Genomic DNA, 13,273 nt, shown 5'->3' with positions numbered 1-13,273 from the left:
ATTGAACAGAAACATTTTCCTAAAAATATAAGAAAATTTCTCCACACTGCATTGGACACCTGATAATTATCGAATACAACAAGGGACCATAAATGTATAACTACACGCAAGCATAACAACTAACTATCACTTTATATTTACATCTCAGTAGCCAGTGCAACAATATAGTTTGGAACTACACGTATATGGGGAATATTAACATTTAACAACCACTATTTACCATTTCAAATCGTCTTGTATTCTTTCAACATCAATTTCAATTTTTATGGGTACAAAATAAAAGTGGGACGGAGGCTAATGGCTATCCAATATGCATCCATTTATGTCATGTTTTGAATTCAGAGACATGATATTAATACACTTGAAATAGCATCATTCTAAAATTCAACAAGAAGATGAATGCGGTGAAGGGTTGTAACTTGTAATCAGTGCTCAGTTAAGGATGCAGCTCAGCATTTCCAATGTCCAAGGGTATAGTGAGTAGTGTACTCAGCTGCTGAGTGCTGAGCATAGCAAAATAAATATTTCAATAGCTTGATCCATCTTCATTTTCGGGAAATACAAACCGTAAACCTTCATTGTCTCTATAAGCTTGCACCAGAACAGCAGCCTTGTAGACAAACATTCCGAACATGGCTGGCACAAGCTAGGGTGAACAAGAGACATATATAAATGAATGACCAATGTATTTAAGGAAAGTTGAATAGTAAGGCCATGATTGGATAAACTTCTCTCCATGCGTACATATGGGAGAAGAAATTATGAAGATAAAATGAATTGAGTTTCTCCTGTAAGCCTAAGTTAATTTACATACTTTGACTTTTAGAGAATTTAAATGAGATTGCTTTTATAGAAGTAAAGTGCATGAGTTGATTTTAACTCATAGGAGATGCTTAATTTATTTTATCTTCTTATTTTCTTCTTCTATAAGTGCTTATGAAGAAATTTATCCAAACAAGAAACCTTGGCGGCTCAAGAAAACATTTTTTGATATGCATGCTGCCAAGGATTACCTGGAAATCAAAAATGTCATTGGTAAAATACTGATGAAACAGAATCCAAAGCCCATATATTGTTGCTGGAATAACTAGCCTGGGAGATGAAAGAGATATACCGCTACCCTTGATTGTCCTCTCCAAGAAATCTTCAAGGTCTTCACTTCTTATACCAATTCTGGTTAAGAAATATTGTTTATCCAAAACAAGGGATAAGAGAATGTCAACAACAGAGAATGCTAACTAGCACAATTAGATCAAATTCAATGCACAAGTTTTCATTTGTACTTCTTCGACTTCTTTTTCTTGAATATTTGAGGAACATCTTCACTGGATAGGTTGTCTGCATGTTGATACAAGAGTTGAAGGTACAAGCAACTGCATTGAAAATGATATATCAGTTAAGTATAATAATGAGCAATGGTAAGAACAGTTTAATCTTTTCTTTTCTCTCACACACAAAAAAAACAATGATGAACAATATCAATTTAGGCTCTAACTGTCTTACTAGTGGCCCTTAAGCTCATTTAACAAATAATTCAATATGACAGTATCAATATAATACAATGCAATAACAAACCTGAAAAGGACTCCAATCGCATAACTTATAGCAGCCTACACATTTAGGAGAATGGCACACATCAGTGAAGGAAATAATTTGAAACTTACACCATGGGGTAGTGTTTGAAGTTAAAGCATTATGGTAAGACATTGGCATCCATCCAAAGTTAGACTTATCATGAAGAAAGAGAACATAAATGAGTGGTAAGAAGCACAAAAATGATCTGGTTCTGAATTATAATAGCAAAATGATAAGACTTTTTTATTATTTTTTGAGACACAGCATGCAAATGTAAAGTTTACCTGTACGGAAAAAATAACCAAGCAATATCCACTACAAGCCAGTCCAATACCCACAGATAGAAGCAGTAATTCCCTCTTGAGCTACAATTAAGAATAAAAATGACAGAATAAGCAGCCAACAGCCTTACACAACATCTGAACAACTGTAATTAATCAAAACCTACATGCCTTGAGGTAAGAAAACACTGATGTCACTAAACTTGAGCAAAGAAAGAACAATAACGAGGTCAAGAGAGGTATTGTACAGATTCATATTTGAGCATGTTCAGTTTCATGCGTCTTGCACTGCTGTCCTGTAATGCCTGTTGATATATGAAATGAAGTTTCCAACATTATTGGATGACTGGGTTATTATTTATTTACCACAGAGAGAAGGTGAATTTGAAAAACATTTGACAAAATAAAATATGCATTGTAACACATCAATTTCATATCCAATTTCCCTGACAAGATAATAACATACAGAAGAAAATGAAAGTTGGGATGTAAAATGAAAACTACTCTAAAGCATACCTTAGCAGTCACCTTCTTGTTTATTGGTGGAGAATTGTCACCTGTTAGCCACTCTTGGGTTCTTGTAAGTTTCAAAAAACCACCATCACTGTCAGTCTCTATGATCTACAAATATTATAAAAAACACGTGAAATTGAATTATTTGACCAACGAATCAATATACAAAATTTGCAATGAATCAGTACAAGGCAACAAATTGCCAAAACTGACACACTTGATAGAATCTTTAAAATTGGATAGGAATAGTTCGAAATTAGATATAATGAGTCTGCTGCACCTGCTCTATTTGTTGAGAAGTGTTGTCGGTGAGCTCGCTAATATCATAATCACCAGAACTTCTGAAATCTCTTCTCCATAATAAATCGGAAGCTCTTGATATAAAATCCCCATTTAATTCTCTCTCCTTAAAAAATATTTGCAAGACATCCTCATCTGTATCACTCACTAAAAAATGAGTTTCAACCAATTAGCTTTCAGCAGAAACAAGGACTGAGTGAAAAGAAAAAAGATACTGTGCCAAGGATTAAGTATTACATATGCTGGGGCTAAAATGATAGAAATAACAGTGGCAGAACATGTAATTCAATAAATGTAGAAGCTAGAAGGATGAGGTATTCGTCAATGAACAATACAACTGATGAACATTTTTCAAACACTCCACCAATGCAAGAGCCTTTTTTCAGCTTGAAGAGTAGACAATGTTTATGCTTATGCTTAGCTACCTTGTACTGAAATTCAACAAATGACGAGGACTAAGGCTACCTTGTGCTCAAATTCAATTTTTATTTACATCTACTGATGTAAGAGTACTATTTTTGGCTTGAGGCTAGGACAATATATTGGAATTTTCTATTCCAATAATTAATGTGGACTAATATTATAAGACAATTATATTAGCTATTTATCATTAATGGATTTTATTTTATGTGATCAAATTAAGTGAGTCCGTTAAACAACTAAATCAGAGGATATGGACTTAAATGAGCAAACGTCAATGTTGGCCTATTAGAGAATAATGGGAACCCTATTAAGTTAGGGTCCCCAACATACGGAGCCATCACATATAGTTTTTTTTCCTCCTCATCTGAAAAGTTAAGGAATAAAGAGGTTTCAGTTGAGGAAGAATCATGAAGTCACTGTTAGCCAGTTATTTTTTCCGTAACAGATCCTACTAAGAAGAGCACATAGATCAGATATCAAGTAATGTGTTCCTGATGGTTATATTGGTATTTTGTAAGGATACCTAAAATTACAACACAATATTTATGCATATTCTTATGCTTAGCTACCTTATACTGAAATTCAACAGATGACGAGGAACTCTTGTTTACTTGGTCAGAGAGACTCTAATACCATGTCAACAACCGATTCTCGCAAAAGCTTCAGCTATTAGGTTAAAGCTCATGAATGGTTTTTATATCTAACTATACATCAATGGAAAAAAGGCGATAGAAAAATAACGAAAATAGTGATAAGAATGTCAAACCATACTAGCTTTTAATCAAGAAGAGCTGGGTGAAAATTGCAACTCTATTATTAATCTAACATATTTTAACAGAATCGTAGTCGGAATAACAAATAAAAGAGAACTAAAATGAATAACAATAAGAAACATAAGAAAGGAAGCCATTAAATTCCCTAAAATAAAACAGAAACCTTTCTTTGACAACAGTTGTTTACTTATTTTGATGCACCCTCAACTTGAATGTATCAACAAACTACTCATCCAAGAAAAGTAACACTTCAAATGCCTCTTCTTTCTAATGGTCCAACCCATTCTCTTGCAATCCAAACACCAAAAAAGATGCATGTACTTAAAAGAGATGATGATTTTAGTCAAACATTAAACCTAGCTATCATGTTAACCTTGCAACAAAAAATTGGATATTTTTTTAAATAATCCAAGCACAATATTATATTTTCAAAGCTTTTCTGACAAAATATTCAGTTGAAACAATAATCTGGAGCTAGCCAGCCAGAATTACTTTCAAATAAATCCAAATTTTCCAAATTGCAAAAATATAGAGTGTGTGCAATTATTTTTTCCAATGCAGAGTCTAAGTTAACAAACTGTAATACAAAGTATCTCCAATTCAAATAGAAGATGCTGTTTCTCCAGCAGAGAGAAACATTCTTCAGAGTTCAGACGAAAATTATGTGCATACAATAAGAACTCAACCATGAGAATTATGCCTGTCACTGCGCATCTTTTCCATTCTGAGCTTGAAACATCATATTCAATTGTCTATTACCCATTTCCCCAAACCCCTTCCCCTTTCCAAAAATGCTAACTCACTAAAGGGATAAAAAAAACAATGGAACAAGTCCAATTGCGACGCAAGAAACAGAGTGAGTGGCTAACCTGAAGGAGGACCAGCTCTTACTCTTAGCACTGAAACCAGGGGAGTGGCTGTGGAAAAAGCATTTGGGAAACGAGATAATGCAGAGATTTTTGGGAACTGAAGACTGTAACAAGTGGGGAGGAATCTAATCCTTGAAAGGGTATCCATGACATAGATGGAATGAAAGCCCTGCAATAAACTCGAGCTACCTTACCCGCAACAGTACCACCTTTGGCAAAAAAAAGAATGGATTATAACAAAAGGGTACCAAGATTTAATCTATATTGTGATTTTGAACTTTAAATTTTATGCATATTGGACTTTGTTCCTTATTTTTAGTCTTTTAGGGTTGGCATGGGTCACAATTATTAGAGATATAATGTTATTCTAAAATGTACTGACATGATGAGAAATGATTAATTGGAAGATAAATAAGAAGTAACGTATACTTATAATTAAACCAAAAAAATGGTAATTGAAGTGATACATATCTGACGTGAAATTTGAGACCAATTTATCATATATGGGTAATTTTTTTTTTAATTTACTAATTGAGAATTGTTTTTAAATTATTACTTATTTGTGATAAGTCATAATAAGTATTATCATTTTTGAGTCAAAAGTTACATATATTATGACTTCTTTTTTTTCTAATTAAAGTCCTAAATTTTTTTACGATTTTAATTAATTATTTTTAATTTATGACTTTTAAGTTGTAATTTTTTTTTTGTTTTTACGATTTAAAGTCATAAAGTGCTTTTTTTTTACGATTTTAAAGTCTAAATTTGTAAATATTTTTTTTATTTTACAACTTTAAAGTTGTTAGTGTTTTATTTTTTTATTTAGAAGTCATATATTTATTTATGAGTTCTAATTTTTTTGTTTTATGTTAAAAAAAATTAAAAATTATAAATAGTTTTTTAAATTTAATTATCTAATAAATAATTTTTTTACTTGTTTTAGTTTTATTTAATATTTTGTATATACTTTTTATGTGATTTTATGTAATATTTTTATATTTTTAAAATTATTTTATTTAATATATTTTCTATATTTAATATTTTATATATTTTTTTACTAATGTTAAGAAATTTGATTTGTAAATGAAAAAAAATAATGCAAAATACTTAAATTTAAATAAAAATTACATCTTCTTTTAGCAAAAATATTAATAGTGAGATGATGTCCTACAATGAGTTCTCCTAGATATGCGTTAAGGTCTCTCATCTTGTTGCATTGAATTTGTAGGTGGTTGTTATCCTCTAGTGCTACAATATTTTCCTCCTCTTGTTTTAGGATGATCACATGTACTTGTTTATTGTTGTTGAGAAACATGATCACCACCATTGTCATGATCATCATCATTATCATCATTTTGGTTGGTATTGTTATTATCATCATCTTCTTCCTACTTGTGTCATGCATTTGAGTAGGTAATGATGGACAATAACAAGAGCTCGATGGTGGTGTGTTATAAGCATATGGCATAGTGTTGAAAGTGGTACCAAACCTTTATGAGAGTCCATCAACAACATTTGAGGTAGAAGGAACTTGAGATGAGTATTGAGGCATATATGATAAGAACCCTAATGGTTGAAAACTTTGTTCACATCCTTGAGGCATGTATCCAAAGAAACCAGATGATTGATAAATAGATTGTGCATGTGATTGATGATGTTGGGACATATATCCAGAAACATGCGATGAAGGTACACTGGGTTCAACATGTGATTGATGGTGGTGATGGTCAGGATAATACTATGAATTAAGATTTACAAAGTTAGAAATAATAACGAATAATAATAGCAATAGTTTATTAAAAATTCTAAAGTAAACTTACAACCTCAGTAGATAGTGTTCCCTCGCGCGATATATATCGTCTAGTTCGACGTATATACCATTACATGTATTCTGAATTTTCATGGAAAATACATTGGTCCATTCCACCTTAAACAATATAATTATTCTAATGATTCCATTTAGTAATCTAGTGACAATGACGGTGAGGCCAAAAAATATATGTTCCCTCTCTCATATCTATGTTGTGGAGTTGATTTAGGTTTGGCAGGTCATCTGGAATATTTTAGCGCAGTCCAAATTGTCTCATGACCCTGTCTACTGCATGTCATTCCACAACTGTAAAACATATGAGTGGTAATTTTGCACAAACAACCATTGATACCTTAACATTATTAATTAATGACCTTATTTACATATATTTGTATTGTCACATATTTATTAACGAATAGGAAACACGTAGAAATACTTAACATGAAAATTAAGAAATGAACTTCATTTGTATCTAGAGCTCGAAAAAGGGATGCTAATACTGCTACCCCCAACTATAATGAGCTGCCTCGGTCAAATTTGATAACAAAAGGAGATACATAAAATGAACTCTTGCTCCTGATGTATCTGGCATCAAACATCCGCATGTGAGCATCATGATATGAACTCTAGCATGTTGTGCAATGACAACATCATCAACATCAAGTGAAAGTTGCTGAAAATTTTGCCGGAACTAGGTTAGATAAATCATTTTTCCCTTTATATACCTATCAGGTGGAGTGTCCCCAAGTAAGGCCTGACAAGCAACACATACATCACCGATAATGGCACCAGTTACTGATAGTTCGTCAATCTTAAGGTCCAACTACAGTACCACATCTTATAAAGTTATGGTTGTCTTCCCATGTGGAAAATGAAATGTGTGAGTTTCGGTTCCCCAACGTTCAACCAACACATTAACCAAATAGTGGTTAATATCAATCTTTCTGACATTTATAACATGACCAAAACCAGCTTCATTTATTAGGTTTTTGACATGATTATATATACGATCCAAGTGCTAAAAGCCCTAACAGAATTACACCTTGGACGAATCATTCTCTTAGCCTTTCCACACTTGATTCGAAACATGATTGTCTTGTAAGCGCAACAACAAGCCATCAGTAGGTCCAGGTTGTGCATGTGCCATTGGTTCACAATAAAGGAAACAGAAGATTAAAACAAGGATGAAAAAAGTGGGATGTGAGAAACAAAAATAAGTTTCATAAGGGAACTTAGGTTGGATGAAAATAAGAGTGGAGAAGAATGAAACTGCAAGTGGATAAAGGCACGCTATATGAGATAAGTTGGCTTTGGATAAGTTAACACTATATGAAAGTATAATTTGTATAAAGCCATTGAGTTTACGTGGAATGCATCACACACAACCATAAACTATTCATGGCTTTTTTGTTTCACGAGGCATGCATTTGTCTTTAGCCAACTTTGAGAATCTCATGCCTATGTACTTGATTGGACTTCACATAATGGTTTGAGTTCACGTGATTGAAATGTCATGCATTTTAGTTCATGTTGAACGTGGTAGAATAGAATCTCATGCCTATGTAGCTTTGGACTTTGTTGAAGATGTAGCCTTGGTGTCTTCAAGTTATCATTCACCAGCTTTAAAACAAGAGTCTGCACTTTCAACCAGCTAAGATTCTTCATCATTCACGAGCATCATAGTTTAAATTTTGTATGGTCATTTCCATACTTCATTTCATGTAAGCTATATGCGGTAGCCTAACTTGCACTAGCTTGATGCATCTCCTTATTTCCATTACAGATTCACGAGATTGTTGCATTATTCATTCACTAGTTGCTACAAAATACTATTAATGCATGTGCAGTTCATTCACAAGTTTGCTGAATTTTCATTTAGCAGTTGTTCACCACTTGTTACTGGAAAACATTCCAAGCACGTGCAGTGTAGAAGTCGTGTAATTGGCCACGACTTTAAAGTCGTATGAATAGCCACGACTTCATCAAATAGCAATGGATGGTGGGGATTCATTGGAGGATGGAATGGATGGTAGAGGTCGCGAGATGTTGCATGACTTTAAAGTCATGAATAGTGCCACAACTTTAAAGTCGTGTGACCTTTTTTTAATGATATATGTCAGGGGTTTTTTAAATGATATATTTAATACATATTTAGTTATTTAGGATTTTACTTAATTAAAGATTTTATGTTATAAGAAAATATGTTGTTAGGGTTTTAGTTAATTAAAAGTTATTAGTTAATATTATTTTAGGGTTTTAGATATTTCAATAAGTTATAAGTTATTGACTAATATTATTTTAGGGTTTTAGTCTTTTATTACGTTATAAATTATTAGTTAATATTATTTTAGGGTTTTACATATTTAAATAAGTTATAAGCTATTAGTTAATATTATTTTAGGGTTTTAGTATTTTAATAAGTTATAAGTTTTAAGTTAATATTATTTTAGGGTTTTAGTCTTTTATCGAGTTATAAGTTATTAGTTAATATTATTTTAGGGTTATTATTATTTATACAAAAATGTTATAAGTTAATTAAATGGACTCTAAAAGATTGTACATGAAATGAATAGTTGTATCAGGTAAAATACTATTCATTATTCATGGAAAAGTACGCTTTCATCTTCAGTCATGTTCATTATAAAAGGGGCACTCAGGGTAACAAGGTTACGATCTTTCATATTTCACAAAAAATAAAGAGGTCTTTCATCTTTACATTTTTCATATGGTATTCCCAATATGTTTTTTATTTAACACCAGATACTCTAAATTATTTACATTTTCACTAATAAGTTACATTTTTATTTGTTTAGAGATGACTAGTGAAGTACCCATAATGATAGATAATGTTAGTGACTTCAGTGACAAGGAGCAATGGCACAATGTTTATGAACATGGAGAACCAAGAAATTAAAGTCAAAGTGAGTCATCTTCATATTTTGAAACTATTGATAGTCAACTTTCAAAAGATCAATAATACTTAGAGATGACTAGTGAAGAACCCATAATAATAGATAATGTTAGTGACTTTAGTGACAAGGAGCAAGGGCACAATGTTCATGAACATGGAGAACCAAGAAATTAAAGTCAAAGTGAGTTATCTTCATATTTTGAAACTATTGATAGTCAACTTTCAAAAGATCAGTAATACTCAAATCCTTATCAGAACACAGGGAGTGACAATACGAATGATCTTTACAAAGACATGATATTTGAATCAAAACAAGCAGTTGTGAATGCCATTAAGCAATTCATTTTCTACATTCATTTAATTTTGATGTTGTAGAGAACAAGAGTGACAAGTATGTTGTTTAGTGCAATCAATATGGTAATAGATGTTATTGGAGGACAAGAGCATCCTTCAGCAAAATACGCAGAAGGTGGGAGTTGAAGCAAATAAATGGTATTCGCACTTGGACAACTTCTCTCATATCACAATGTCATATTAGGTTAGACTCATTTGTAATTGCTGATAATATTGTTCATTTAGTGAAAACAAATCTTGGTATCAAAATCAAAATCTTGATTGTAGACATGCTACAATGCTTTAGTTATATTGTTTCATACAAAAAAGCATGGACAGGTAAACAAAAAGCACATGAAATTGCATTTGGAAGTTGGGAAGAATCATACAGTTATCTGCCTGTATGGATGACAACTACTCAACACTTTGTACCAGGTACAATTGTTAGATACAAAACATTCACTTTAATGGAGGATATTGAGGATAAGTCTTCTAAGATGATTCTTAATCGTATATTTTGGGCTTTTAAGTCATGCATTGAAGGCTTTTGATATTGCAAGTCAATTGTGCAAGTAGATGAGACATTTTTAATTGGAAAACATCATGGTACTTTGTTGACTGTCATTGGACAAGATGGTAGTAGAAACAATTTTCCACTTGCTTTTGCAATTGTTAAGAGCGAGAGCAAATAAGCTTGGATGTGGTTCTTGCATTATTTCAAGAGATATGTTATCTCAACCAAATTTGTGTATTATATCAGACAAGGGAACCGATTTGCTAGTGGCTTTGCAATCAGGACGAGTTGGATGGACTAGACCAGATATATCTTATGTATATTGCATTCACCACATTACATCAAATTTTAACAAACAATTTAAAAATGTTGACTTAAAAAAACAAGTCATCAATATGGGTAAGCTTCTAACCATTTCATGCATCAAATTCTTGATTTATTACGTGTTTACCATATTTATTACTCATTCTTTTGTCTTTTGCCATAGGATATGAGATAAGGAAACCGTGATTTGAGACAAAGGTACTCGCAATGCAAGCAGTGTTTCCATGAGCAACGGATTGGTTGGACCAAATTCCCAAGAGTAAATGGACTCAAGCCTGTGGTGAAGGAAAACAGTATGACCATATGACTATCAACATTGCCAAATGTATGAATTCTATTTTGAAAGGAGCTCGAACATTGCCTATTACTACCTTAGTTAATGAAACATTTAATAAAATAAATGATTTATTTGCTACTAATGACATGAAAATCATGAATATGATAAATATAGGACATAGGTACTCTGAAGAGGTATATGTGATGATGCAAGAAAATCGACACATTGCTTACGTTGCATTATGTTCGCATGTACGTGTAGCAATGACATGCACAGTCAAATTGAATGAATGATCGTGTGATTGTAAAGAATTTCAAGCACTTTGAATTCCTTGCTCGCATGTAATTGCAACGTGTGCTTCTTGCAATTTAAATTATGATAACTTTGTTGATCCTAAATACAAGTTGGAAAATATTTACAAAGTGTATCAACATCATTTTCATTCCCTTGGAAGTGAAGATAAATGACCTCAATATTTAGGTTCATATTTTATACTTGATCCTTCAAAACGACGAGAGACATCAGGAAGATAAGCCATTACTCATATACATAATGAGATGGGCGAAGCAATTCCAAATCGAGAAGGTCAACCATTACTTGTAGTAATTGTCTAAACAAGCAAGTAGACGACTAATATTGTTCTACATTATATGTTTCTCTTTAATGTGTATTGTTTATTTTATATTAATGTATTATGTTATTTTTACTTTAACAACTACTTTTATTACTAAATTATTATCTGTTGTTAATATTAAATTCATTTATACAATAAAATTAATATTAAATGATAAATTATAAGTTAATATTAGTATCAAAACATTTTAGTATTTTCATTTAAATTTTAGTCTTCTTAAATTTAAGCACTTTGTATTATTTTTTCATTTACAAAATAAATCAAATTCATTAACATTAGGAAAAAAATATAAAATATTAAATAAAGAAAATATATTAAATAAAATAATATTAAAAAAACATATAATATATATTAAATACAAAAATATTCAAAATATATATAAAATATTAAATAAAATCATATAAAAATATATACAAAATATTAAATAAAACTAAAAACAAGTAAAAAATATTTATTAAATAATTAAATTAAAAAAATTATTTACAATTTTTAAAAAAATTTAACGTAAAACAAAAAATTAAAAGTCGTAAATAAATATACAACTTCTAAATAAATAAAATAAAACACTAACTACGTTAAAGTCGTAAAATAAAAAAAAAATTTATTACTTTAAAGTTGTAAAAAAAAAACACTTTACAACTTTAAAGTCATAACAACAAAAAGAAAAAAAAATATATATACGACTTAAAAGTTGTAAACTAAAATTTTTTTACGGAAGTAGTAAAAATTTTACGACTTTCATTAAAAAAGAAAAAAAATCATAATGAATGTTACAACTTCCAATTCAAAAGTTGTAACACTCCTTATGACTTACATCAAAATGGATAATAATTCAAAAACGATCCCAAATTAGTAAATTTGAAAAAAAAAATTACACTCATATGGTCAATTGGCCCAAAGTTGGTCATCTTCAATTATGACATTTGGTTTCATAGTTTACATTATTAGACTATTTCTTTTCTTAAAATTTTATGCAATATATTAGCATGCTATTCTTTAAAAATGTTAATTTTTCGTAAGTTGAATCATGATAATTTACTATTTAAATAATTAGCTTATAGTTAAAATTATTAATTTTCATGCCTTTAATTAATATCTATTTTTAATGTGTTAATTTGCAAATTTCATGTGTTTAATTTAACTTATTTTAGAACAATATTTTTATAAACTTTTTAAGAGAACTTGCATTGTCCAAGGTCCGTAAAATACACGTGTCATGTTACATGGTATTTCGAGGCAGACGTCAACCTTCCATGTCAGCCCTGACATAAGAGCATGAACACCCAACCCTTAACAGTCGAGCTTTCCAACAACAGGTTATCTCTAACATCTTATTATTTAAATATAATGTCATCTCTTTATCTCTTGGCAGATATTCAATTATCTGCAAGGCTACACATTATTTGTAAGTAATAATTATTTACTAGCTTTTATCTCTAAGTTATACATTATCTCTAACATTATCTATAAGCTACTTTTATCTACTAACTATTATCTACAAGCTAGTAATTATTAGCAAAGATTGTTATGTCAGTGTAAAAGCCCTATCAACAAGGACCCACAACTCCCTTTTCACACTATAAGTATTAGATTCCCTCTACTCTCTCAACACGCTTGCGCTTGAGATGAACACCTTCACTTGAGATGAACACCTTCACACCTGTTCATATACTTATTCTCTCACATTCTCCTAATTCACACACTTATTTATTTTTTTCATTATTTTCTCCGAAGAG

General features: G+C 31.0%; 1 protein-coding gene across 2 annotated transcripts; it reads right to left on the bottom strand.

Moving 5' to 3' along the window:
- Positions 1-113: 113 nt before the first annotated feature.
- Positions 114-4,983, bottom strand: LOC100779185 (uncharacterized). Of its 2 annotated transcripts, XM_014764116.3 has the most exons (9): positions 4,735-4,982; positions 2,650-2,816; positions 2,373-2,477; positions 2,105-2,161; positions 1,860-1,940; positions 1,576-1,610; positions 1,284-1,373; positions 1,014-1,173; positions 114-646 (listed from the first exon to the last, which is right to left on the bottom strand). In XM_014764116.3, exons 1-9 carry the CDS (start codon positions 4,880-4,882, stop codon positions 527-529), a joined length of 963 nt encoding a protein of 320 aa, XP_014619602.1. In that variant the 5' UTR covers positions 4,883-4,982; the 3' UTR covers positions 114-526. The 2 variants fall into 2 exon arrangements, with proteins under 2 accessions (XP_014619602.1, XP_025980238.1); XM_026124453.2 differs by lacking the exon at positions 2,105-2,161 and having other exon boundaries at positions 4,735-4,983.
- Between the last annotated feature and the right edge of the window lie 8,290 nt (positions 4,984-13,273).

Source organism: Glycine max, chromosome 11 (genome assembly GCF_000004515.6).
Source record: "Glycine max cultivar Williams 82 chromosome 11, Glycine_max_v4.0, whole genome shotgun sequence".
Lineage (NCBI taxonomy): Eukaryota > Viridiplantae > Streptophyta > Magnoliopsida > Fabales > Fabaceae > Glycine > Glycine max.
The sequence above is the reverse complement of the archived record's forward strand: the minus strand, read 5'-3'. Positions and strand labels throughout refer to the sequence as shown.

Excerpts from the sequence above, each read along its gene's own strand:
- LOC100779185 (XM_014764116.3), bottom strand. The coding sequence starts at position 4,882 with ATGGATACCCTTTCAAGGATTAGATTCCTCCCCACTTGTTACAGTCTT. Across the intron at positions 2,817-4,734 it reads AAGAGCTGGTCCTCCTTCAG|TGAGTGATACAGATGAGGAT; the intron begins GTTAGCCACTCA and ends CTCATTTTTTAG. Across the intron at positions 1,174-1,283 it reads AAGAAAAAGAAGTCGAAGAA|AATTGGTATAAGAAGTGAAG; the intron begins GTACAAATGAAA and ends TTTCTTAACCAG.